A 25,110-nucleotide genomic window follows, 5' to 3' on the forward strand; every position below is an offset into this window, starting at 1 on the left:
ATCCTGTGCAGGTGTTGTTACACGTGGTCTGCCACTGTGAGGACAATCAGCTGTCTATCCCGTCTCCCTGTAGCGCTGTTTTAGGCATCTCAAAGTACGGACATTGCAATTTATTGCCCTGGCCACATCTGCAGTCATCATACATCCTTGCAGCATGCCTAAGGCACGTTCATGCAGATGAGCAGGGACACTGGGCATCTTTCTTTTGGTGTTTTTGAGTCCGTAGAAAGGCCTCTTTAGTGTCCTACATTTTCATAACTGTGACCTTAATTGCCTACAGTTGAAGTCAGAAGTTTACATACACCTTAGCCAAATACATTTAAACTTACTTTTTCACAATTCCTGACATTTAATCCGAGTAAAAATTCCCTGTCTTAGGTCAGTTAGGATCACCACTTTATTTTAAGAATGTCAAATGTCAGAATAATAGTAGAGAGAATTATTTATTTCAGCTTTTATTTCCTTCATCACATTCCCAGTGGGTCAGAAGTTTACATACACTCAATTAGTATTTGGTAGCATTGCCTTTTAAAATGGTTTAACTTCTTATGGTTGCCATCCCGTTAACGGGATAATTGTCATCAACAACCGCTGAATTGCATAGCGCCACATTCAAATAATATTACAAAAAATATTTATATTCATGAAATCACAAGTGCAATATAGCGAAACACAGCTTAGCCTTTTGTTAATCCACCTGTCGTGTCAGATTTTGAAAATATGCTTTACAGCAATCCAAGCATTTGTGTAAATTTATCGAACGCTCAACCAAACATTATGTATACCTAGCATCAAGTAGCTTGGTCACGAAAATCAGAAAAGCAATCAAATTAATCGTTTACCTTTGATGATCTTTGGATGTTTTCACTCACGAGACTCCCAGTTACACAATAAATGTTCCTTTTGTTCCATAAAGATTATTTTTATATCCAAAATACCTCAGTTTGTTTGGCGCGTTATGTCCAGAAATCCACAAGAAAGAGCGGTCACGACAACTCAGACAAATTCCAAATAGTATCCGTAATGTCCACAGAAACATGTCAAACGTTTTTTTATCATCAATCCTCAGGTTGTTTTTAAAATATGTTATCGATAATATATCAACCGCAACTGTCTTTCTCAGTAGGAGAGGGAAAGGCAATGGCTGCCCAAACTCTGTTACGCATATAAAACACTGCTGGCACCCGGCCATAAAATGACGCAATGTTATCTTTTTCGCTCATTTTTTCCAAATAAAAGCCTGAAACTATGTCTAAAGACTGTTGACACCTTGAGGAACGATAGGAAAAGGAATCTGGTTGATATCCCTTAAAATGGAGCAAAGGCAGGCTATGGAACATGGAGTTTTCAAAATAGAAGCCACTTCCTGGTTTGATTTTCCTCAGGGTTTCGCCTGCAATATCAGTTCTATTATACTCACGGACAATATTTTGACAGTTTTGAAAACTTTAGTGTTTTCTATCCAATACTTATAATAATATGCATATATTAGCAACTGAGACTGAAGAGCAGGCCGTTTAGTTTGGGCAACTTATTCATCCGAGCTACTAAATACTGCCCCCGCCATAAGAGGTTGACTTGGGTCAAATGTTTTGGGTGGCTTTCCACAAGCTTCCCACAATAAGTTGGGTGAATTTTGGCCCATTCCTTCTGACAGAGCTGGTGTAACTGAGTCAGGTTTGTAGGCCTCCTTGCTCGCACAAGCTTTTTCAGTTCTGCCCACAAATTTTCTATAGGATTGAGGTCAGGGCTTTGTGATGGCCACTCCAATACTTTGACTTTGTTGTTCTTAAGCCATTTTTGCCACAACTTTGGAAGTTTGCTTAGGGTCATTGTCCATTTGGAAGACCCATTTGCGACCAAACTTTAACTTCCTGACTGATGTCTTGAGATGTTGCTTCAATATATCCACAGAATTTTCCATCCTCGTGATGCCATCTATTTTGTGAAGTGCACTAGTCCCTCCTGCAGCAAAGCACCCCCACAACATGATGCTGCCACCCCCGTGCTTCACGGTTGGGATGGTGTTTTTCGGCCTGCAAGCCTCCCCCTTTTTCCTCATTATGGCCAAACCGTTCTATTTTTGTTTCATCAGAACAGAAGACATTTCTCCAAAAAGTACGATCTTTGTCCCCATGTGCAGTTGCAAACCATAGTTTGGCTTTTTTATGACTGTTTTGGAGCAGTAGCTTCTTCTTTGCTGAGCGGACTTTCAGGTTATGTCGATATAGAACTCGTTTTACTGTGGATATAGATACTTTTGTACCCGTTTCTTCCAGCATCTTCACAAGGTTCTTTGCTGCTGTTCTGGGATTTTTTTCTTAGGTCTTGGCTGATTTCTTTTGATTTTCCCACGATGTCAAGCGAAGAGGCACTGAGTTTGAAGGTAGGCCTTGAAATACATCTACAGGTACACCTCCAATAAGGCTAATTTATTGACTCAAATGATATCAATTTGCCTATCAGAAACTTCTAAAGCCATGATGTAATTTTCTGGAATTTTCCAAGCTGTTTAAAGACACAGTCGACTTGTATTTAAGTGTATTTAAACTTCTGACCCACTGGAATTGAGATACAGTGAAATAATCGGTCTGTAAACAGTTGTTGGAAAAATTACTTGTCATGCACAAAGCAGATGTCCTAACTGACTTGCCAAAACTATAGTTTGTTTTCAAGAAATTTGTGGAGTGGTTGAAAAACAAGTTTTATTGACTCCAACCTAAGTTTATGTAAACTTCCGAATTCAACTGTATTTACAAAAGTATGTGCATCGTTCCTGACAGGTGTATAGAATTGAGCATAAACAGCTATACAAACATTGGCAGTAGAATGGCCTTACTGAAGAGCTCAGTGACCTTCAACGTGGCACCATCATAGGATGTCACCTTTCCAACAAGTCAGTTCTTCAAAGTTCTTCCCTGCTTGCCCTAATGCCAACTGTAACGTTTGGTGGAGGAGGAATAATGTTCTTGGGGCTGTTTTTCATGGTTCGGGCTAGGCCCCTTAGTTGCAGTGAAGAGAAATCTTAACGATACAGCATACAATGACATTCTAGATTATTCTGTGCTTCCAACTTTTTGGCAACAGTTTGGGGAAGACCCTTTCCTGTTTCAGCATGACAATGTCCCGGTGCATAAAGCGAGGTCCATAAAGAAATGGTTTGTCGAGATCGGTGTGGAAGAACTTGACTGGCCTGCACAGAGCCCCTGACCTTAACCCCATCAAACACCTTTGGGATGAATTGGAATGGCGACTGCGAGCCATGCCTAATCACCCAACATCAGCCACAAGACCTCACTAATGCTCTTGTGGCTGAATGGAAGCAAGTCCCCGTAGCAATGTTCCAACATCTAGTGGAAAACCTTTCCTGAAGAGTGGAGGCTATTATCGCAGCAAAGGGGGGGACCAACTCCATATTAATGCCCATTATTTTGGAATGAGATGTTTGACGAGCAGATGTGCAAATATACAGTGCATTCGGAAAGTATTCAGGCCCCTTGACTTTTTCCACATTTTGTTACGTTCCAGCCTTTTTATCAAATGGATTAAAACAATTATTTCCCTCATCAATCTACACAACACCCCAATTTATTCTAAATTAAAATGGAAATATCTCATTTACATAAGTATTCAGACTCTTTACTCAGTACTTAGTTGAAGCACCTTTGGCAGTGATTACAGCCTTGGGTCTTCTTGGGTATGACGCTACACGCTTGGCACACCTGTATTTGGGGAGTTTCTCCCATTCTTCTTTGCAGAGCCTCTCAAGCTCAGTCAGGTTGGATGGGGAGCGTCACTGTACAGCTATTTTCAGGTCCAAAAAGTGCTGTAATTTCTAAACAGATTTTATTATTTTTATTTTACCTTTATTTAACTAGGCAAGTAATTTAAGAACAAATTCTTCATTTCAATGACGACCTAGCAAAAATAAGAAAAGATTCTTCACTGTCCCAGTAATTACAGAGGGCACTGTATATACAGTACCAAAAATTAAGATCTGATCATTTGAACAAGACAGTAACCCCATGTGTCCAAAGGCTAAATATAGTACAATATCAAAACCTCATATTGTAGACAAATGCTTTGGCCGGTAAAAAATGTCTGTCAGTAAGCTCAGAGAACAAGTGTACCAAAGGAAATTATACATTTCCGTTATGGACATGAATGGGTTCAGTCTGATTGGGTTTATGAGTAATAAACCAGTAGCAGACATGTTTTTCTTTTGGCATTTCATTCATTGAGGATGCACGATCCTCCTCAGTCAGGGTTTTGAACCGCCAATAGAACGCTTTCTCTCTTCACTTTCAAATCCCTATTTGGCCCAGTAAAGGAAATGCACATGTACTAACGTTACTCTCTATGCATTACAAGTTGTTCATATTTACAGTACACTGCCTAGTATTACAGGAACAGAACACTATTATACATTTCTCACATTTTCCGTGTTCTGTAGGGAACCACACAAGGGGTAAGTCTTATGGTTTGACACAGACTACCTTAGCGTTTAGACAAGTATTTAACAATGCCTATTGTCCATGCTTTTGGAGTATTAGAGAAGATACCAATTGTAATCTACTCCTTTTAGTAATGTTGAGACAAAGGGTGCCGTTGAATTTAGTCACACTCTGTTCAGACCGATGTGTGTAGTGGCTGTCAGACTTGGCTAGAGTAGTCATTTGAGTCTTCCATCCCTGGGCTCTCCATGAACCTTTGCTGGTAACAAGTGAAACGGCACACAGTGTTGTGTGCAGCGGGATTGAATTCAATGTGCGGCCAACACAAAAAAAGGCTTGCATTTCATTCCACCACTAACAGCCTTGATACGTTAGAATCTTTCTTTACTGTGCTTTCCGAGTGGTTAAAATGCAACAGTGTTAGACAGTCACAGTAGCAGCTTTGTTGGGGTGTATTGCTCAACGTTATTATATCTGCTATTGCTGCTTCTCTGTTATGTTTACTTCTTTTTTCTTACGTTGATCAGAAGAGAACCAAAGTTCTGCATGGGGCCAGACTAAGCAACAAGGCCAGGGTCTTGTTGGAGAGAGTGCAGAGGGTATGAGGGGATGGCAGAGAACAGTAGAGGAGAGGGTGTGAGGAGATGGCAGAGAACAGTAGAGGAGAGGGTGTGAGGAGATGGCAGAGAACAGGAGAGGAGAGGGTGTGAGGAGATGGCAGAGAACAGGAGAGGAGAGGGTGTGAGGAGATGGCAGAAAACAGGAGAGGAGGGGGTGTGAGGAGATGGCAGAGAACAGTAGAGGAGAGGGTGTGAGGAGATGGCAGAAAACAGGAGAGGAGAGGGTGTGAGGAGATGGCAGAAAACAGGAGAGGAGAGGGTGTGAGGAGATGACAGAGAACAGTAGAGAAGAGGGTGTGGGGAGATGGCAGAGAACATTAGAGGAGAGGGTTTGAGGAGATGGCAGAGAACAGTAGAGAAGAGGGTGTGGGGAGATGGCAGAGAACATTAGAGGAGAGGGTTTGAGGAGATGGCAGAGAACAGTAGAGAAGAGGGTGTGAGGAGATGGCAGAGAACATTAGAGGAGAGGGTTTGAGGAGATAGCAGAGAACAGAAGAGGAGAGGGTGTGAGGAGATGGCAGAGAATAGGAGAGGGTGTGGGGAGATGGCAGAGAATAGGAGAGGGTGTGAGGAGATGGCAGAGAACATGAGAGGGTGTGAGGAGATGGCAGAAAACAGGAGAGGAGAGGGTGTGAGGAATTGGCAGAAAACAGGAGAGGAGAGGTTGTGAGGAATTGGCAGAGAACAGTAGGGGAGAGGGTGTGTGGAGATGGCAGAGAACAGAGGATAGTAGAGGGTGTGAGGAGATGGCAGAGGATAGGAGAGGGTGTGAGGCGATGGCAGAGAACAAGAGAGGGTGTGAGGAGATGGCAGAGAACAGGAGAGGGTGTGATGAGATGGCAAAGAATAGGAAAGGGTGTGAGGAGATGGCAGAGAATAGGAGATGGTGTGAGGAGATGGCAGAGAATAGGAGAGGGTGTGAGGAGATGGCAGAGAATATGAGAGGGTGTGAGGAGATGGCAGAGAATAGGAGAGGGTGTGAGGAGATGACAGAGAATAGGAGAGGGTGTGAGGAGATGGCAGAGAATAGGAGAGGGTGTGAGGAGAATATGAGAGGGTGTGAGGAATGGCAGAGAACAGGAGAGAAGAGGTTGTGTGGAGATGGCAGAGAACAGTAGGGGAGAGGGTGTGTGGAGATGGCAGAGAACAGTAGAGGATAGGAGAGGGTGTGAAGAGATGGTAGAGGATAGGAGAGGGTGTGAGGTGATGGCAGAGAATAGTATAGGAGAGTGTGTGAGGTGATGGCAGAGAACAGGAGAGGGTGTGAGGAGATGGCAGAAAACAGGAGAGGAAAGGGTGTGAGGAGATGGCAGAGAACAGGAGAGGGTGTGATGAGATGGCAAAGAATAGGAAAGGGTGTGAGGAGATGGCAGAGAATAGGAGAGGGTGTGAGGAGATGGCAGAGAATAGGAGAGGGTGTGAGGAGATGGCAGAGAATAGGAGAGGGTGTGAGGAGATGGCAGAGAATAGGAGAGGGTGTGAGGAGATGGCAGAGAATAGGAGAGGGTGTGAGGAGATGGCAGAGAATAGGAGAGGGTGTGAGGAGATGGCAGAGAATAGGAGAGGGTGTGAGGAGATGGCAGAGAATAGGAGAGGGTGTGAGGAGATGGCAGAGAATAGGAGAGGGTGTGAGGAGATGACAGAGAATAGGAGAGGGTGTGAGGAGATGGCAGAGAATAGGAGAGGGTGTGAGGAGAATATGAGAGGGTGTGAGGAATGGCAGAGAACAGGAGAGAAGAGGTTGTGTGGAGATGGCAGAGAACAGTAGGGGAGAGGGTGTGTGGAGATGGCAGAGAACAGTAGAGGATAGGAGAGGGTGTGAAGAGATGGTAGAGGATAGGAGAGGGTGTGAGGTGATGGCAGAGAATAGGAGAGGTGTGAGGAGATGGCAGAGAATAGGAGAGGGTGTGAGGAGATGGCAGAGAATAGGAGAGGGTGTGAGGAGATGGCAGAGAATAGGAGAGGGTGTGAGGAGATGGCAGAGAATAGGAGAGGGTGTGAGGAGATGGCAGAGAATATGAGAGGGTGTGAGGAGATGGCAGAGAAGAGGAGAGAAGAGGTTGTGTGGAGATGGCAGAGAACAGTAGGGGAGAGGGTGTGTGGAGATGGCAGAGGATAGGAGAGGGTGTGAGGAGATGGCAGAGAATATGAGAGGGTGTGAGGAGATGGCAGAGAAGAGGTTGTGTGGAGATGGCAGAGAACAGTAGGGGAGAGGGTGTGTGGAGATGGCAGAGGATAGGAGAGTGTGTGAGGTGATGGCAGAGAACAGGAGAGGGTATGAGGAGATGGCAGAGAATAGGAGAGGGTATGAGGAGATGGCAAACAATGGTAGAGGATAGAAGAGGGTGTGAGGAGATGGCAGAGAATAGGAGAGGGTGTGAGGAGATTGCAGAGAATAAGAGAGGGTGTGAGGAGATGGCAGAGAATAGGAGATGGCAGTGAACAGGAGAGGGTGTGAGGAAATGGCAGAGAATAGGAGATGGCAGTGAACAGGAGAGGGTGTGAGGAGATGGCAGAGAACAGGAGAGGGTGTGAGGAGATGGCAGAGAATAGGACAGGGTATGAGGAGATGGCAAACAACGGTAGAGGATAGGAGAGGGTGTGAGGAGATGGCAGAGAACAGGAGAGGAGAGGTTGTGAGGAGATGGCAGAGAATAGGAGAGGGTAAGAGGAGATGGCAAACAACGGTAGAGGATAGGAGAGGGTGTGAGGAGATGGCAGAGAACAGGAGAGGTTGTGAGGAGATGGCATAGAATAGGAGAGGGTGTGAGGAGATGGCAGAGAATAGGAGATGGCAGTGAACAGGAGAGGGTGTGAGGAGATGGCAGAGAATAGGAGATGGCAGTGAACAGGAGAGGGTTTGAGGAGATGGCAGAGAATAGGAGAGTGTATGAGGAGATGGCAGAGAATAGAAGAGGGTGTGAGGAGATGGCAGATAATAGGAGATGGCAGTGAACAGGAGAGGATGTGAGGAGATTGCAGAGAATAGAAGAGGGTATGAGGAGATGGCAGAGAATAGGAGATGGCAGTGAACAGTAGAGAATAGGAGATGGCAGTGAACAGTAGATAATAGGAGATGGCAGTGAACAGTAGAGAATAGGAGATGGCAGTGAACAGGAGAGGAGAGGGTGTGAGGAGATGGCAGAGAATAGGAGATGGCAGTGAACAGTAGAGAATAGGAGATGGTAGTGAACAGGAGAGAATAGGAGATGGCAGAGAATAGGAGAGGGAAAGAGTAGCAGTCACAGGAAAGGCATTGGTCTGCTAAACGACCACCTGACGACAGGTGAGTCATCATGTCTCCTGACTATTTCTTTCGCTACCCCTCGTCCTCTCGCTTCCCTCCTGAATACATATTTAACCTCTAGGTCTGAGTATCACTTCAAAATAGGTCCTCCTTGCTGGTACTGTCAGTGTGCAGACAGCCACTTCTCTTTCCTCTCATTCCCTCTTATATTTTTGGTGTAGTGCACGTTGTATGGAATAGGGTGCCATTTGGGACACATTCTCTGTTTTATGCAATCCCAGGGTTGCACCACTCCATCCAATCAGAGAGCAGTGAGGAAGTGGTCTCATGAAAAAGCAATGTTTTTGTTTGAACCACAGAAATAGAGAAGAGCTAAATGAGTGTTAACTGTAGGGGCGATGCTCAGTCTCAGGCTCCTCTGATCACTGCTGACCGCAGGACTGGTTCAATCGGAGGCCTGCAACATTTCTACTCACCACCTCAGAGATACGTAACTACATGACCAGAAGTATGTGGACACGTGCTGTGCAGGCCAGTCACGTTCTTCCACACCGATCTCGACAAACCATTTCTGTATGGAACTCTTTGTGCATGGGGGCAGGAAAGGGCCTTCCCCAAACCATTGCCACAAAGTTGTAAGCACAGAATCGGCTACAATGTCACTGTATGCTATAGCGTTAAGATTTCCCTTCACTGGAACTAAGGGGCCTAGCCCGAACCATGAAAAACATCCCCAGACCATTATTCCTCCTCCACCAAACGTTACAGTTGGCACTATGCATTGGGGCTGGTAGCGTTCTCCTGGCATCCACCAAACCCAGATTTGTCCGTCGGACTGCCAGATGGTGAAGTGTGATTCATCACTCCAGAGAACGCATTTCCACTGCTCCAGAGTCCAGCTGACGGTTGTGACTGAAATAGTCCACTTATTTGAAGGAGTGTCCACATACTTTTGTATTAATAGTGTTCAGCCAATTGGCTCTTTGTCCAGACAAACATTAGCCTGAATGTGCACTGTTGGGTTGATAACACAACATTCTAGGACATTGGCTAACAGTCATACGTTTTCTTTACGCACATTGTTACGAGTGTATGAAAATGAATTACTAAGTCAAGATAATGGGATTTTCCATAGCGTATACGCTCTAACCTAGAATGCAGTGAAGCATATTCAGGACGCACACACTCATGTCTCTGTGGAGAGACATTTAGATTTTTGCAATTTAAAGCATTTGTCTAATTCAAGATAACAATGAAACGTATTATCAAGCCTTCAATTACAGGAATCAAAATGACCTTTAAAATAGAATAGATATTTTATTGTCCATTTTGGACAGTTTAATGACTGTTGATTATTGTTTTATATGATTGACATGAGCTGTTTTTATTAGATGGCTGTTATAGCGAGTGAAATCACATACCGTGTATCGAATTAAATAACAATCATGACTTTTTCTCATGGTTGGAATCGTTAACAATATTTGCGCGACTGCATGCATGGTTAGCCGGCTGTGGTGTAAGGGTGTGTTTGTGTCACACTGTGTGAAACTGGGCTATAATAAGCAGACCTGGAGATATCTTACCTTACATGTTATTTATATCCACTTTTAAGACATTGCGCGCTGCTACTAGTAGAACTGCAGAGAAGACGTGATCCACACACCACCATGCATGAAACACTCGTCCTCACGCTCGCAGATGCACTTAGGTGACTCTCGTTATTCTGGATGCATAAATCCATCACGGTCCATGATGTTCGTAAGCTTAGCCACAGATACAGACACAGTCAGTCCATTTAGGAGCGCAGGGAAGGACTGAGAAGGATTCTTTCACCATGTACATTTCTTCAGTGGCAAGTGGTCAGGATGTACAGTGTTTTGCTCAAGAGGCTAGATGTATTTTTCGCAGTCATGTTGGTTGATTATTTGGTGGAGGAAGGTTCAGAAAACACTTTCAACAATGAATATCTAATTAACGAAGATTAGGGTGCTATGAGAGCAACAGCAATTATTGTTTTATTATCTTTCATTAAATTCAATTAGAAGGTGTAATGAGGGTCAATTTGTTCAGCCCATACATCTTGGTTACATAATGGGGTGTTGTGACTAGGAGGAAGCCGGGAGGAAGCCAGACAGGAAGTGAAAAAAGAGAGTGAAAGTGGGGTTCGTGTACAGTTAGTTGCACAGACAAACACCCAGGTTCAACTCCACTATAAAAACCCAACTCAGACTTCAACCAGATATAAATGACTCAGGATAACACCTAACTCTCAAAGGCCTCCTGACTTCAGATCCTGGAATGGCTCTTTGATGTTGTCAGCACAATGCCTCGATAATAAAGGGGGCTGTGCTTTTTACTGGTTGGCTCTCCTCTGTCTTTCTCACTTAAACACCCACAGCCCCTGAGAGCCGCCCCCTTCCATTACAATAGTTGGATTTTCAAATCAACCCCCGAGGAAGAATAAACAAACGTTTGAGATGGCTGTAGCGTAGCAGGACCGTTAGATGTTATAACTGCTACGTAGCAGTCCCTCTTGTACCCTAACAGCAGGGCAGTGTGTCAGCAGCGAGGGGGTTGGAGGCCGGTGATGCGGGCGCTCACGCAGATAAATGGGGCTTTTGGCTCTGACCTCATCATCGCCCTCCCGGTCCTCTCTCCTCACTGACAGACAGGCGCGCTGGAACCGCACCGCCCGAGGCGGTCATGTACCCGTCCAGGAGGCTAGGGGGCACGGGGGTAGAGTCCTAGGGGTATGTGGGCTACAGTGATGTGCTCATGCTCAACGGGGTGAACTGAGGCTTGTGCTGGTACTATGAGGCTGACCTGGGGCCAACTGATCTGACCCGCCCGGTCAGAACACACACTGTGCATTGTAGGGGGGGGGGGGGGGGGGGAGAGCTAATGTGTGACTGACAATCTAGCTAGCACTCTCTTTATCGCTGTCTCTTGTCTGCTCTGACTGCAGAAGCAGGTTACATGTCACTTCTCCCCACAGAAACAAGGTACTGCATATGATAGCTCAATATACAATACATGCATTACTCTATAGACCGGGACGCAACATCTATTGGCTGGAGTAATTCTCAAACAGTGGAAAATCACATTCAGGAGAACCCTTCGATGTCTCCATTCCATTCCCACCTTGTGACTATGCCAGACCATGAAAATGGAAACCTGCTATTTGACTCATGCATGACTAGAGGCATACTGATATGCTATTGGTGTTGAGTACTCAAGTGTAAAATGTAAAGTACATTACGAAGTCATTGCCTGGTACATGAGGACATAAGTTTCTAGCCACTTGTTTTTTTAACATCAGCATGAAACATACACTTTGCCCTGTTAATGTCTTCTCTCTCTCCAGCGCTGAAAAGTCCAGCTGCCTTCCACGAACAGAGACGAAGTTTAGAGCGAGCGCGGGTGAGTTTCTCTTCATACTCCTCTCACTCTTTGTGGTGTCTGTCAGATGAACACTTTTAAACTGACCCTCAACGGTGAACTGGTTAAAAAGTGAATCATTTCTCCCCTTCTCTCTTCCTCTTTTCTCTTCCTCTTCTCCCCTCTCCCAGACTGAAGACTACCTAAAGAGGAAGATCCGAAGTCGGCCGGAGAGGTCGGAGCTGGTCAGGATGCACATTCTGGAGGGTGAGTTTCTCAGACAGCGCCCCCTCCCTGAGCCATAGGATGATGCACCTGAAAAATGTAGGCTACAAAATAGATTCCCTCAATTGTTTGCTCTTCCATTCCATTAGCTGATATTGAGTGCCATAACTGGTAGCTGTGCTGTGTGCTTGTACCTTCGTATCTGCATCATTACTTAAGCATTGATGTTGAAACTCACAGCTTTGATTTCCTGGTTCCCTGATAAAGATCACGTGCCTGATGGTTGTTGGCTGGCTAACCCGCTGTGTGCTGTGTGTTCAGAGACGTCGGTGGAACCCTCCCTCCAGGCCAAACAACTGCAGCTGAAGAGGGCCCGTCTGGCTGACGACCTCAACGACAAGATCTCCCACAGGCCCGGCCCCATGGAGCTCATTCACAAGAACATCCTGCCTGTGCACAGCAGCATCAAACAGGCCATCATAGGTAACTAAAGGAGCAGCATCAAACAGGCCATCATAGGTAACTAAAGCAGCAGCATCAAACAGGCCATCATAGGTAACTAAAGCAGCAGCATCAAACAGGCCATCGTAGGTAACTAAAGCAGCAGCATCAAACAGGCCATCATAGGTAACTAAAGGAGCAGCATCAAACAGGCCATCATAGGTAACTAAAGCAGCAGCATCAAACAGGCCATCATAGGTAACTAAAGCAGCAGCATCAAACAGGCCATCATAGGTAACTAAAGCAGCAGCATCAAACAGGCCATCGTAGGTAACTAAAGCAGCAGTATCAAGCAGGCCAGCATAGGTTACTAAAGCAGCAGCATCAAGCAGGCCATCATAGGTAACTAAAGCAGCAGCATCAAGCAGGCCATCATAGGTAACTAAAGCAGCAGCATCAAACAGGCCATCATTGGTAACTAAAGCAGCAGCATCAAGCAGGCCATCATAGGTAACTAAAGCAGCATCAAACAGACCATCATAGGTAACTAAAGCAGCAGTATCAAGCAGGCCATCATAGGTAACTAAAGCAGCAGCATCAAACAGGCCATCATTGGTAACTAAAGCAGCAGCATCAAGCAGGCCATCATAGGTAACTAAAGCAGCAGTATCAAGCAGGCACAGTACCACTCTATATTATGTAGCCACACTAGCAAATTAGCTCTCATGATCACTACACTATTCTATCATTTCAACAGCATCAAACAGGTTATTGTAAGAAGTCCTCCATTCCACAAGCCCCATGTTTCCAATTGCCACAATTCACTAATTTGCTCATTAGCGTGACGTGAACATCTGCTGAATAAGCAAAAATAGTCCACCCAGTGAAACTCTATATGAAGGTCATCAGGAACAGGTACTGAATAAAATCTCATATGAACTCTGCTCACTTCGGACCCAGTCACACGTCATTAATACTGTGCATCTGTGTCTGTCTCAGTGTGTGTGTATGCACAGTGCATTCGGAAATGATTCAGACCCCTTGACATTTTGTTACGATACAGCTAAAATGGATTCAATTGTTTTTTTTAATGCTGCCACCACCATGCTTCACCTTAGGGATGGTGCCAGGTTTCTTCCAAACATGACGCTTGACATTCAGGCCAAAGAGTTCAATCTTGGTTTCATCAGACCAGAGAACCTTGTTTTTCATGGTCTGAGAGTCTTTAGGTACCGTTTGGCAAACTCCAAGCGGGCTGTCATGTGCCTTTTACTGAGGAGTGGCTTCCGTCTGGCCACTCTACCATAAAGGCCTGATTGGTGGAGTGCTGCAGAGATGGTTGTCCTTCTGGAAAGTTCTCCCATCTCCACAGAGGAACTCTGGTCACCTCCCTGACCAAGGCCCTTCTCCCCCGATTGCTTTGTTTGGCTGGGCAGACAGCTCTAGGAAGAGTCTTGGTGATTCCAAACTTCTTCCATTTAAGAATGATGGAGGCCACTGTGTTTTTAGGGACCAGAAATATTTTGGTACCCTTCCCCAGATCTGTGAATCGACACAATCCTGTCTCTGAGCTCTACGGACAATTCATTCGACCTCATGCCTTGGTTTTTGCTCTGACATTCACTGTCAACTGTGGGACCTTATATAGACAGGTGTGTGCCTTTCCCAATCATGTCCAATCAATTGAATTTACCACAGGTGGACTCCAATCAAGTTTTAGAAACATCTCAATGATGATCAATGGAAACAGGATGCACCTGAGCTCAATTTTGATTCTCATAGCAAAGAGTCTGAATACTTATGTAATAAGGTATTTCTGTTTTAAGTTTAATACATTTGCAAACATTTCTAAAAACCTGTTTTCACTTTGTCATTATCGGGTGTTGTGTGTACGTTGATGAGATTTTAGAATAAGTCTGTAACGTAACAAAATGTGGAAAAGTCAAGCGTCTGAGTGCTTTCCGAATACACTGTGAATGCACTGTGAATACACTGTGAATGCACTGTGAATGCACTGTGAATGCACTGTGAATGCACTGTATGTGTGTTAAACGTGAGAACCTCTGCTTGTCCCTCCTGGCCATCTCCTCCAGTCAAAATGAACATATTGATGTTCAAGTTGGTGTTCTCCCACCATGCCCATCTAGAAGGGCCTTGTCTGCCTTCAGATGCTTCTAAGCTGCTGCCAAGCATGGAGATATCATTGTTAACCTTAGATATGTATTTACACACATACTGTAAATGCATGACTTTCTGATGAACAGGGACCAACCTCCCCACTGCGGGCCCTTCATGGGTGCACATTTGTATTAATCATACTAATGTTTGTTCGCATTTGTGCATTCACGGTTCACAGAAACATGTTGATTTCAATTTCACACGTCACTATAAAATGTGAGAGTGTCCGTTTGTGTGTGGGTGTGTGGCCGTGTTTGTGCACGCATCAAGACATGACTTGGCACAGTTGGTTGGATTAAATGTAAAGGAAATGCATTGCCACACCAGAGATCACGTAACAGGTATTCTCTACTGTTCTGTTAAACCGTGAGATAAATGAGATGATGGAAACTAGATTGATTGCTGTGAAGATGAACGTGAACATGTCTGCGCGTCAGGTTCCAGCATGGTTCAATCTCAGGGGATTGCCCTGGCAGTCGGTGGTTCTTAATAACAACAATCAAATTACAGGCAGTCATACCCACACAGAGAACAGGGACATGCTTTCCACACTCTCAGCCACACAAACACACACACACACGGCGGTGCAAAGGGGAAGCCATCACATGATTGGTTCAGGAAGAGAATGAATCAAACCCCATATTGGTTATTCATCATCTCCCACTGATGGGAAATTAATAGCCAACGGTGCTCGCTGAGCACTCCAACTGCCTGCCTGCCGTTAGTAAATAAAAGATCCATAATGGTCTTTGTCAAAGGCATGGGGATGTACCAGCCATATACAATGTGATGATAAAGCCCCGGGCCCAGCAGGCCTCCACCTCCTCCTGCTTCCACTGCAGGAACCTCTGTTGATGTTGACTGACTGATTAACTGACTGACTGGCTGCTGAGAGGAATGATGGCACGGCTAATGTTAACACAAAGGCTTCTTTTCACATGGCTCTCTCACACTGCATCACAACAACGATGACAAGGCAGATTGTTGCTTTGTACGAACTGTCACTGGTGGCTCATTATTCTACTTTAACTATTTATCTCCCTCTTTTCCCCCTCTTCTCTCTTTTCACTCTTTTGTTCTTCTTCATCCCTCTTTCTCTCCCTCAGAGACAGACTTCCCCAAGGTTGCTGGGGAGATATCCTCCTTTGATGAGGACAGTAATGATACTCTCTCTCCTGAGCAGCCCATTGGTCAGGAGTCTCCGCTGGGCCACGGCCCTCTGCCCTCTCCCCCTGATGCCCTAGCTTGCAACAGCACCCCCACACAGTTTCTCACTCAGGTTCCTCCTCCACCACCCCCTCCTCTTCCTCCCTTCCATGGGCCCTGCCAACCAGTGAAGTTGAGCAATGGGACAGCAGTTCTGAGAACCGGCCCTGCACTGATCAAGGTTAGTGGCAGCTGTCACGGCTAATTCTGAGTATTGTACCAAAGCCCATTGTATTATTAGTTTAGCATTACTTCTGTTGTTAACAGTAGACTAGTCCAGTGTTTAATCCACCACGTCTCAATGATTCTTCCCCCTGCAGTCCCAGCCAAAGCCCACCTCAGAGCGCCCCCCTCAGCGATCCAAGAAGCCCAAGGACAACAAGCCCAAGGTGAGGAAGCTGAAGTACCACCAGTACATCCCCCCGGACCAGAAGGCCGACCACGAACCGCCCCCTCAGCTGGACTCCACCTACGCCAAGATCCTCCACCAGCAACAGCTCTTCCTCCAGCTGCAGATCCTCAACCAGCAGCAGCAACACTACAACTACCACACCATCCTTCCTGCACCACCCAAGTGAGTGAGTGAGTGAGTGAGTGAGTGTGTGTTTGCGCGTGTGTGTATACAACTGCTTCACATAGCCATCAACTCCAGCCTGTATCCTATCATCGTTTTGACTCTCGTTTTTTTTCTCTCCAGACCACTAACAGATCAACCACCTCCCACCAATGGCCCCTCTCCTTCTCCGGCTGTACCCGCCCCCTCGACATCCTCCTCCAGTCAAAGTGCACCAAGCCGGCAGAATGTTACACATGTGGGAGGGGCCACACCAGGTTCTTTGCCTCCTAACCTGGACGACCTGAAGGTCAGTAAAAGCCGTTGCATTTATCAAGAGTTGACTGTGTTGACAAAATCAACTGTGTGTCTAAACATTTCACATTCTGACACCTTCTTTTGTCCTCCAGGTGGCTGAACTGAAGCATGAGCTCAAACTGCGGAGCTTGCCTGTATCAGGCACCAAGAATGACCTCATCGAGCGGTTGAGGAACTACCAGGCTCAGCAGAACAGTCGTGGTGGTGGTAGTGCAACAACTACAACAGCAGGGGGTGCCACAGGGTCTGGGGCCGGAGCTCCCAAAACCAACCACCCAACACAACAACAACAAAAACAACTACTACTACTACAACAACAGCAACTTTCCCAACACCAGGCCCTGTCCTCTGGGGTCCACCAATCAGGAGAAGCAGGTGTGGTAACCTTGGCAACCTTCCCGTTCATGACCACTGCTCCACAGCAGATCATGCACTTTGGCAGCACTAGCTCCTCCCCGCCAGTCTCTCCTGCCCCCTCGGACCGCTCGCTAGCTGGGATGAGCCCAGACGAGACGAGCTGTAATGGAGACTCATTTGGGGAGATGGTAGGTCTCCTTTCTATATCCTTGCTTTTTTTTTTTTATATATGTTTTTATAGTGCCCAGATATCCGGTTTTATAGTTTGAATCTTGAGACTACTTTTCTCTTTCCAAATAGGTAAGCTCTCCACTCACCCAGCTAAGCCTCCATCCCTCCCCACAGCACCTTGGCACTATCAAAGAGGAGTTGAGCCTCTCGGCCCCAACAGCCTGCCTGTTCTCCATGGCTGCTCTGCAGAAACGCTTGCAAGTAGCACCCCCGTCTGTGAACAAGGACCAGATGCTGCAGGAGAAGGACAAGCAGATCGAGGCGCTGACGTGCATGCTAAGACAGAAACAGCGGCTGGTGGAGACCCTCCGCGTCCAGCTGGAACAGGGCAAGAGAGGGAGCCGGGACGCCCCCCCAGAACCCCTGGGCCTTGTCAGGGTGAAGGAAGAGCCCCCAGACATCCCCAGCATCCCCTCCACATTTTGCCCCATTGCCCGCTCCCCGACTCCTTCCCAGTGCCACATGGAGGTCACCAAGATGACCATCAAGCAGGAGGTCGGGGATGTGGAAGAGGCCGTGGAGCCGTCCTTGGAAGCCCCACCTCAGCAGGTGCAGCTGGAGCAGATCCAGGCGCAGCAGCGGTCGCAGCTCGAGCAGCTGAAGCTACAGCAGATGCAGCAGATCAACGCGCTGCAGCTGGCACAGCAGCAGGCCTTGCAGCAGCTGCTCCTACAGCAGAACCAGCAGAATCTGCAGAAACACCGGTCACAGCAGAGGAAGAAGAAGTCCCACAAGCAACAGCTCAAGCAGCAGCAGCAACAGCTACTGTCTCAACAACAGCAGCAGATACAATCAAAGAACCAACAGCTGTTACAGTCAAAGCATCAACATCAGCAGATATTGCAGGCACAACAACAACCACAGCAGCTGAAGTCACAACAGGTCAATGGCTAGTCACAACAAGAGCTGCAGACAGTGACAGCAAAACAAATGTGATCCCAGTCAAAATAGTCAGTGTGTCACCTTGTGTGTGTCTCTCACTGACTAATGCCTTTGGTCTCTTCCAGGTGTCTCAGATGTTCCTCAATCAGCAGTCGTGCTCCACCACTTCCTTCCCCTTGGATCTCCTCAAGACACACTCCACACCTACCCTGGTGACAGACAGCAACGGCAACCATTTCCTCATCGCACTGACCAATCACTGTGCCGAGAGCCAAGGGAATGAAACGCCACAAGGCACTCCACAGGGCAAAGCATCCAATCGCATCATACTGCAGGTAAACATTTAAATCCCTCTTTCACTCAAACCTAATATTTTTGTTTAGGGACTCCTTGTGCTGCTTACTTTTCTTCTCACGCTTTTTCTCTCCTTGGTCTAACCAGAGACTGCAGTCAACTCCCACCAAGCTGCCCAGCCAATCCCCTCTTCAGTTGTCCAGCAGTGACAACCAATCAAAACCGAAAACTCAACCAGGCCTCGTGAAACAGACAACCAGAAAGGTAAGGGAAAGGTTCCAAAAGCCTGATTTGTAGGATGTCCGTTGAACAGCGGTCAACTGACTGGCTTGTTGCTAATGTCCCATTAAGTGAGAGAGTCATTTAGAATTGCCTCGGTGAATCCAATAATCGCCTGTGTTATGTGAATTAATGATGTAAACCCTGTAATACACTGACAGCATCCTTGATATGTAAGAGCTGATAACTAAGGCAATGTAATAGTGATTATTATTCTGGTAATTACTGTAATGATATACCTCATCTTTGTGATTTATGTTTTAAAGAATGAATCTTTCAGCTCATTTGCATCTCAGCTAATTAAGATTTATCTCCCATTTTGCTTAGGGACAGAAGGCGGGGCTGCAGGTGTCAACCAATCACTCCCCAGGGGTCGCGCTCTCCTTCTCTGCCCCGCCCAATCTCCAGCCTTTCTTCCCCAATGATGACTCCTCCCCTTCTGAAAAAGACGCCTCCCCCTCTCCTCCAGCTCAAACGGTAATTGTGAACTTGTTAAAACTTGTACTGTAGTTGCGGTTCTCTAAACGGACAAGTTAATAGTATACATATTTAAGACATGAGAACATTGTTCTATTTCCATCAGGAGGATTTGAGTCCCGGTCTTGACCATGAACCCCTGTTCAGCCCTCCTTCTCCCAAACAAACGCCCTCCCCTAACCCACCGGATGACAAGGTAACCCACGCCACCTGGCTGTCTTTCTGTTTCTATGTTTGTGTCTCAGAGGTCTCATTATGGACAACCATGCCAAGTCTCTTCTGTATTCACCTCTCAACTCAGTGGCTGTGTCAGGACTTACTATTCTCCCTGTGTCTTGCTCCCAGGATAATGGATCCACCCAGCATATGGACGACCTCTTCGACATCCTGATTCAGACAGGAGGTGAGTGTTGAATGCCGATAGAGAAGGAGAGCTCCTCCTGGTTTCCTGATTCAATATTTGTCTCTTACTGGTTGACATTTCTTCTCTCTCCTCCTCTCCCAGAAATCTCAGCCACCTTCAAACCAGCGCCCGACCCTTCCCTGGCGCGATTGCGCCCCAACACCCCTTCCCCTTCCCGCTCTCAGGCCCCCTCCCCTCTCCAGCTTCAACTCCACTTTTCGCCCCCCACCCCCCCCGAACCCGAGACCCCCAAGCCGAGCCCAGGGGAAGAGGAGCTGCAGGCGCCGGCCACCATTGACCAGGACGTAAGCAACACCGGAAGTGGACGTCTGGAGGACTTCCTGGAGAGCACCACGGGCAAACCCCTCCTGGGAGTGGAGCCTGGCGGGCCCCTGACCCTGATCGACGACCTTCACAGTCAAATGCTGAGCACCCCCGGCATCCTGGACCACACATCCTCACCCATGGACACCTATGAGCTGTCGGGCTACACGGCCAACCCCCCTGGCCTGAGCTTCGGAGACCATGCCCTGGATAGCATGGATTGGCTGGATATCACCATGGGAGGGGCGAGCAACGAGATTGCAGGGCTCGCCCCACTGGGTCCCCTGGGCCCCCACACTCCCCCCAGCGTCTTCTCAGCAGACTTTCTGGACAGTTCAGACCTGCAGCTCCACTGGGACTCCTGCTTATAGCCCTGGACAGTCTTAGTGTCATCCACACGGATGGATGCTGATGTTACGTTGTCAAACTCTTTCTCTCTTTTCTCAACGTACGGTACAACGACTCAACAACACACAGGCTCTACTGCACTCTGAACTCAGTCCCTCTTACTGAATAACACTTTGATAGATTTCTTATGTGCAAACCCTTACGTTCTATAAGGCAGGCCCTCTTACACACGTAGCTTATACAGTAATACCTTTGTTAACAAACCCGGTGGACCGTAGTTGATGATGCTCCTTCATCTGAGCCAGTCAGCAGCTTACCGTAGCCACCCATCTAGACTATTGTCTACGTTTATTATTGCCCTTAGTAGTATTAGGATGGTAATAGTGTGGAGATATTGTAACAATGTTGAACCAGTAATGTGAGAACAAGACGATAATCACATCTGTCTAGCAGATTTAGGGTTAAAAGAACACAACCTACTTATTTTCATGAGAACTTTAGAGGAGATGATCAGGGAAGCCAAGGTGAAGGAGAATCAAATAGCTGTTTGTTAGCATGAATGCATGCAGGTGTCAGACCGTGGCTCCAGTGTAGCAGTCTGGTGACCGCAGCTCTGACTGAGTAGGAGAACTGCAGGAGGAGCCTGGTACAGAGGAGAGACACACAGACAGTGATATTTGACTATACTGTATTTTTGCCCATAATATGGGGTGTATTTTGGAATATATTTGAAAATGCCAGGAAACATGATTTTATGTTTTAGAACACGTGGTCTTACTCTCTTAGCTTTAATGATATTGCTCTCGAACATTATGACAGACGTGATAGGATTTGATATATTTGATCAAAATGAGAACCTGCATTTTTTAACAGAGGTATTGCTGCTACGTAGTGTACTTGATCTCCCTTGGACATAGGTTCATTTTCATAGACGTGCAGAACTATATGTCAGCCAGTACTGTAGCTAAAGTAAGTTAGGGTTAAGCGATTGCAAAGATGGAAATGTTTGTTTCATTTGAACCTATATAAGCAATTAAGTAAGCGGAGATGACGTGTTTTGTGTATACTGTAGTGTATACTCCATCAATTATAGTGATGCCTACTGAACCAGGAGCCGCATTGGTGAATCACGAATGCTGTGTTATTATTTTGGGTGCCCCTTAACATCACAATTGTATTATTATTAATATGTACTGTATCAGTACCTTTGCCAAACCATTTTTTGATAAAGTCCTCCCTATAAGTTCTTGCTGTGATATACCAATTTAGACACTGAAAATGTATTATAATGCACAGTACATGGTTTACTGTGACAAATTCTGTCAACAGTGTGAACTCTGTATCCGGAGTTAGAAAACCCATTTTTTATTTTATTTAACTAGGCAAGTCAGTTAAGAACAAATTCTTATTTACAATGACGGCCTACCCCGGCCAAACCAGGACGACGCTGGGCCAATTGTGTGCCGCTCTATGGGACTCTCAATCACGGCCGGATGTGATACAGCCTGCATTTGCACGGCCTCAGACTCGCACAACACCGCACACACATGTGCACAGGCTCAAGCATCGCTTGCTTGTTTGAATGTATTATCCTTTTTATGGCTTGTTTCATATCACCACAAACATGCATTCAAGATATGCTTCTCTCTCACTTCTCCTGTGTGTGTGTTTGTGGTGGGGGCGGACAGGCAGTTTCTGTCCAGTATATCCTCCTCTTTGACTTTGCCCTCATGGTGGCCTGACTGGTGCAATCCCATGGTAGAGGGATTGTAGACCAGTCAGCCCCGATCTGCTGTATTAGGGATTCTGAAATGCTCCATTTTAAGTTGTCAAAACTTGAGGGATTTGGGGATTGCTCGGGGGAGGGAAACTGGTTGGGCTTCTTCGTGATTTGGACATTTTATTATGTATTTTCTTTTAGAAAAGTAATTGATTAAATTAAATTGTATAACTTGTGGTTTGCAACGTGGATGTTTGGGGGCCACAGCATGGAATGAGGGTTGGAGATGAACATTTTGAAAAAGCGGATACTGTGAAGTAATCATTTAGCACCAGAATCCCCGTAGAGCACGTTTCTCCAACTGGCGGCCCTTGTCCCGAATTTGGCCAGTGGGTGATTTTATTTGGCCCCCCAAATTTTCTGAGCAAAACAAAATACAATATATAATTGTTTTATTGTTGGACATAAAAGACTAAAAACACGAGCAAATCGGCTTCAAGTTATTTTAATTTTGGAAGTCAGTTCCGAAGAATTCCCGTGCATAAGAGATATACAGTATGTGTTCACATACAAATGTATGCAAGGTTTGAAATGATTACAGCTGTTTTGTCAAATATTTGTAAATATATTCCAGCCCCCTGACCTTCTGCTCAAGAAATAATTGGTCTGCAGCTGAATCTAGTTGCTGATCCCTGCCCTAGAATGACCAAACTACTGTATTACAACTTCTGTATTACAACTTCTGTATTACAACTGGCCAATAGGTATAGACCCTGCTTTGCAACTGCCCACTTTCATGTGCTCACTTTCTTTTGTCTGTGTTTCATCAAGTTTACTGATGAGGAGAAACACAAAGGTGTATATACAATTGGTATTGGTATTTTCCACATGTTATGTAGATCACATGTATCATCTTTGTATACATTGTTTTATTTAAAAAAACCTTACAGGCCTCAGTCACAGCAGCCATCGTCCTCTTCCCTTACCTCTTCAATGAAGATCCAATGGGCTTCTGGACGCTTGTCAAAACTGAACTCTTTCAATAAGCAGTTCATATTTTTTTTCCCCTAAACGTTTTAAGGAACCATTAAAGGATTCTTTGAAAGCTCTCTAGTTCTCCTCTAGCCCCTCCCATATTGTCCCTTTCATTTAATGAACCAATCTGGAATCCCACATCATTTCCCAGCCAATTAGCCAAGTTCATCTGTTTTTAAGCTTTTATTTTCTCAGTGAAGTGTCCCGTCTTTCCAGTTCCTCTTGCTACTTTATTCCTGACTGTAATTGAAGCTGAAACAATAGTGTGCAGGTCTCTGAGTATTGAGTAAGGTACTTCTGCCAACTAATTGAAAATGTCACTCGAGACCCCCCCGCCACCCCATCCCACTTAAGTAATTCCGGATGCATCCAATCGCAATGAATTCCTCCGCATTTAATTCATTTTCTGCTCTGAAATAGTCCATCAGGTTTTATGTGCTGTCCAACCCCACCCACTACTCCATCACAGATCACCCCTCTTAAACCATACATATTGATTAGGGTCACTATTGTTTTATGAAGTGGTGGGGGGTACCTACCTGCCATTGTTGGGGGATTGAAGTAATCTCTCTCTGGAATTAATTTGACAAATGACAATCTGTCATCTGGTTGACATTATTGGGGATAAAAGAGTCCTGTAGAGGTAGAGCTGCAAATTGAGTTGATTGACGGAGGTACAGTACATACTTGGAAGGGAACCAAATGCTTTTTTCTTTCCTGCGTTACCTCTTCTGGCCACCAGGGTGTGATGTGACCTTCAAGTAAAGGGTGCCTGAGAATAGCAGTGCAGGGGGACTATGCAGCTCTTCAGGAGTGCTCAAATTTAATTGAGTTTATGAAACGGTGAAATGGAAGATCGATGGAGCCCATCCATCTAATATACTGAGGTAGCTGTCGATGCCCCTCTGCAGTTAGACAGGGTGTCCAGCCATCCACAGACCATTACATTACCACCGCGCCACTCGGAGCACGGCGCCTGTATATGTCAGTTGTTTGACCCGTGTCTGCTCTTATCTATTTCTCTTCGTCCTCCATGTTTTCCATCCACACACTTCCCTCTCTCTCCCTTTTCTTAAGCCTGTCGTTGCAGCCTGGGACCTCCCTGCCTGTGCACTGACAGCTGCTGTGTGCAGACACTGAGCCAATGAGATTGATGGAGCTGTCGCTGGCTTGCAGAGTGTGTGTGTGTGTGTGCGGGAGAGCATGTGTCGAGAGGGAGGTTTGAAATGCTCAATATCCTCCGACTGCAGTCCAATCGCCCCTTACTGTTGTGCCAGACTGTTGCCTGTCTCAAACCCCCTATTCTGCTCCCTCCCCTCAGGCTCAGCCACCCCTCAAGGCCCCCCATTCTTGCAGCACAGTTAACAATCAATCGGCAGTATTACAATCACAATGCTGGTTCCTCATGTGGTGGGCTTATCTCTCTCTTAGTCAGCGCTCTGGTTTTGCTGTCGCTCTTGTCTGTCTCTTTTTAATCTAGTGCTGTCTGTCTTTCTCTGTCTCTCTCATGTTCAATTCCTTCAGTTCTGCTTCCGTCTTTCCTTCTGGAAACATCAATCTCCTTTTTTCCTCACTTCCATTCGTCCTGCTCCTTCTTTCATTGTCCCGTCCTGTCTTATTCTTGCTCTCTTTCTTTTCCTCTCCCATAGCTTTATGATTTATTCATTTCCTTCATTATTGACTGCAGTCCCTTTTGTGTTCATGGTCTCCCTTATCTACACAGCCTGGTCTCACAGACTAGGGGTAAGATAGTAAATGTAAAGCCTGGAGACTGAAATTAGTATGAATTGTTGCGTTTGGTATGTTTGCATAAGGCAAGAAACAAAAGGAGGAAGGGTGGATGGTCCATCCGGGTGAATGGGTGGGATAATGCGACCGTCTAGCAACCCAAAGGTTACGTGTTCGATTCTCATCATGGATAACTTTAGAATTTTAGCTCATTTGAAACTACTTACTACTTTTGAGATACTTTGCAAGTATTTAGCATGTTAGCGAACCCTTCCCCTAACCTTAACCCTTTAACCTAACTCCTATCCCAGACTATTTGCATTGCCCCCCCTTTACGCTGCTGCTATTCTCTGTTTATTATCTATGCATAGTCACTTTAACTCTACCTACATGTACATATTACCTCAATTAC

The 25,110-nt window shown here is 45.9% G+C and overlaps 1 protein-coding gene across 7 annotated transcripts in view; it reads left to right on the forward strand.

The window, feature by feature from the left end:
• The window catches only part of LOC115110405 (myocardin-related transcription factor A-like), a 48,786-nt gene extending 26,370 nt beyond the window's left edge, over positions 1-22,416 (forward strand). For 4 of the 7 annotated variants that reach the window (XM_029636023.2, XM_029636024.2, XM_029636027.2 and 1 more), the window contains 14 exons: positions 11,686-11,741; positions 11,891-11,966; positions 12,192-12,407; positions 15,650-15,930; positions 16,070-16,323; positions 16,447-16,612; positions 16,713-17,165; positions 17,278-18,090; positions 18,216-18,425; positions 18,532-18,648; positions 18,991-19,140; positions 19,247-19,336; positions 19,486-19,543; positions 19,646-22,416. In XM_029636023.2, the coding sequence (XP_029491883.2) occupies positions 11,686-11,741; positions 11,891-11,966; positions 12,192-12,407; positions 15,650-15,930; positions 16,070-16,323; positions 16,447-16,612; positions 16,713-17,165; positions 17,278-18,090; positions 18,216-18,425; positions 18,532-18,648; positions 18,991-19,140; positions 19,247-19,336; positions 19,486-19,543; positions 19,646-20,238 (3,533 nt within the window). In that variant the 3' untranslated portion in view covers positions 20,239-22,416. Of the gene's footprint in view, positions 1-1,867; positions 2,387-11,685; positions 11,742-11,890; positions 11,967-12,191; positions 12,408-15,649; positions 15,931-16,069; positions 16,324-16,446; positions 16,613-16,712; positions 17,166-17,277; positions 18,091-18,215; positions 18,426-18,531; positions 18,649-18,990; positions 19,141-19,246; positions 19,337-19,485; positions 19,544-19,645 lie in introns of those variants that run through there. The other 3 variants (XM_029636025.2, XM_065010157.1, XM_065010158.1) reach the window with 2 other exon arrangements.
• Positions 22,417-25,110: the final 2,694 nt, after the last annotated feature.

The sequence above is a fragment of the Oncorhynchus nerka genome, linkage group LG26 (genome assembly GCF_034236695.1).
Source record: "Oncorhynchus nerka isolate Pitt River linkage group LG26, Oner_Uvic_2.0, whole genome shotgun sequence".
Lineage (NCBI taxonomy): Eukaryota > Metazoa > Chordata > Actinopteri > Salmoniformes > Salmonidae > Oncorhynchus > Oncorhynchus nerka.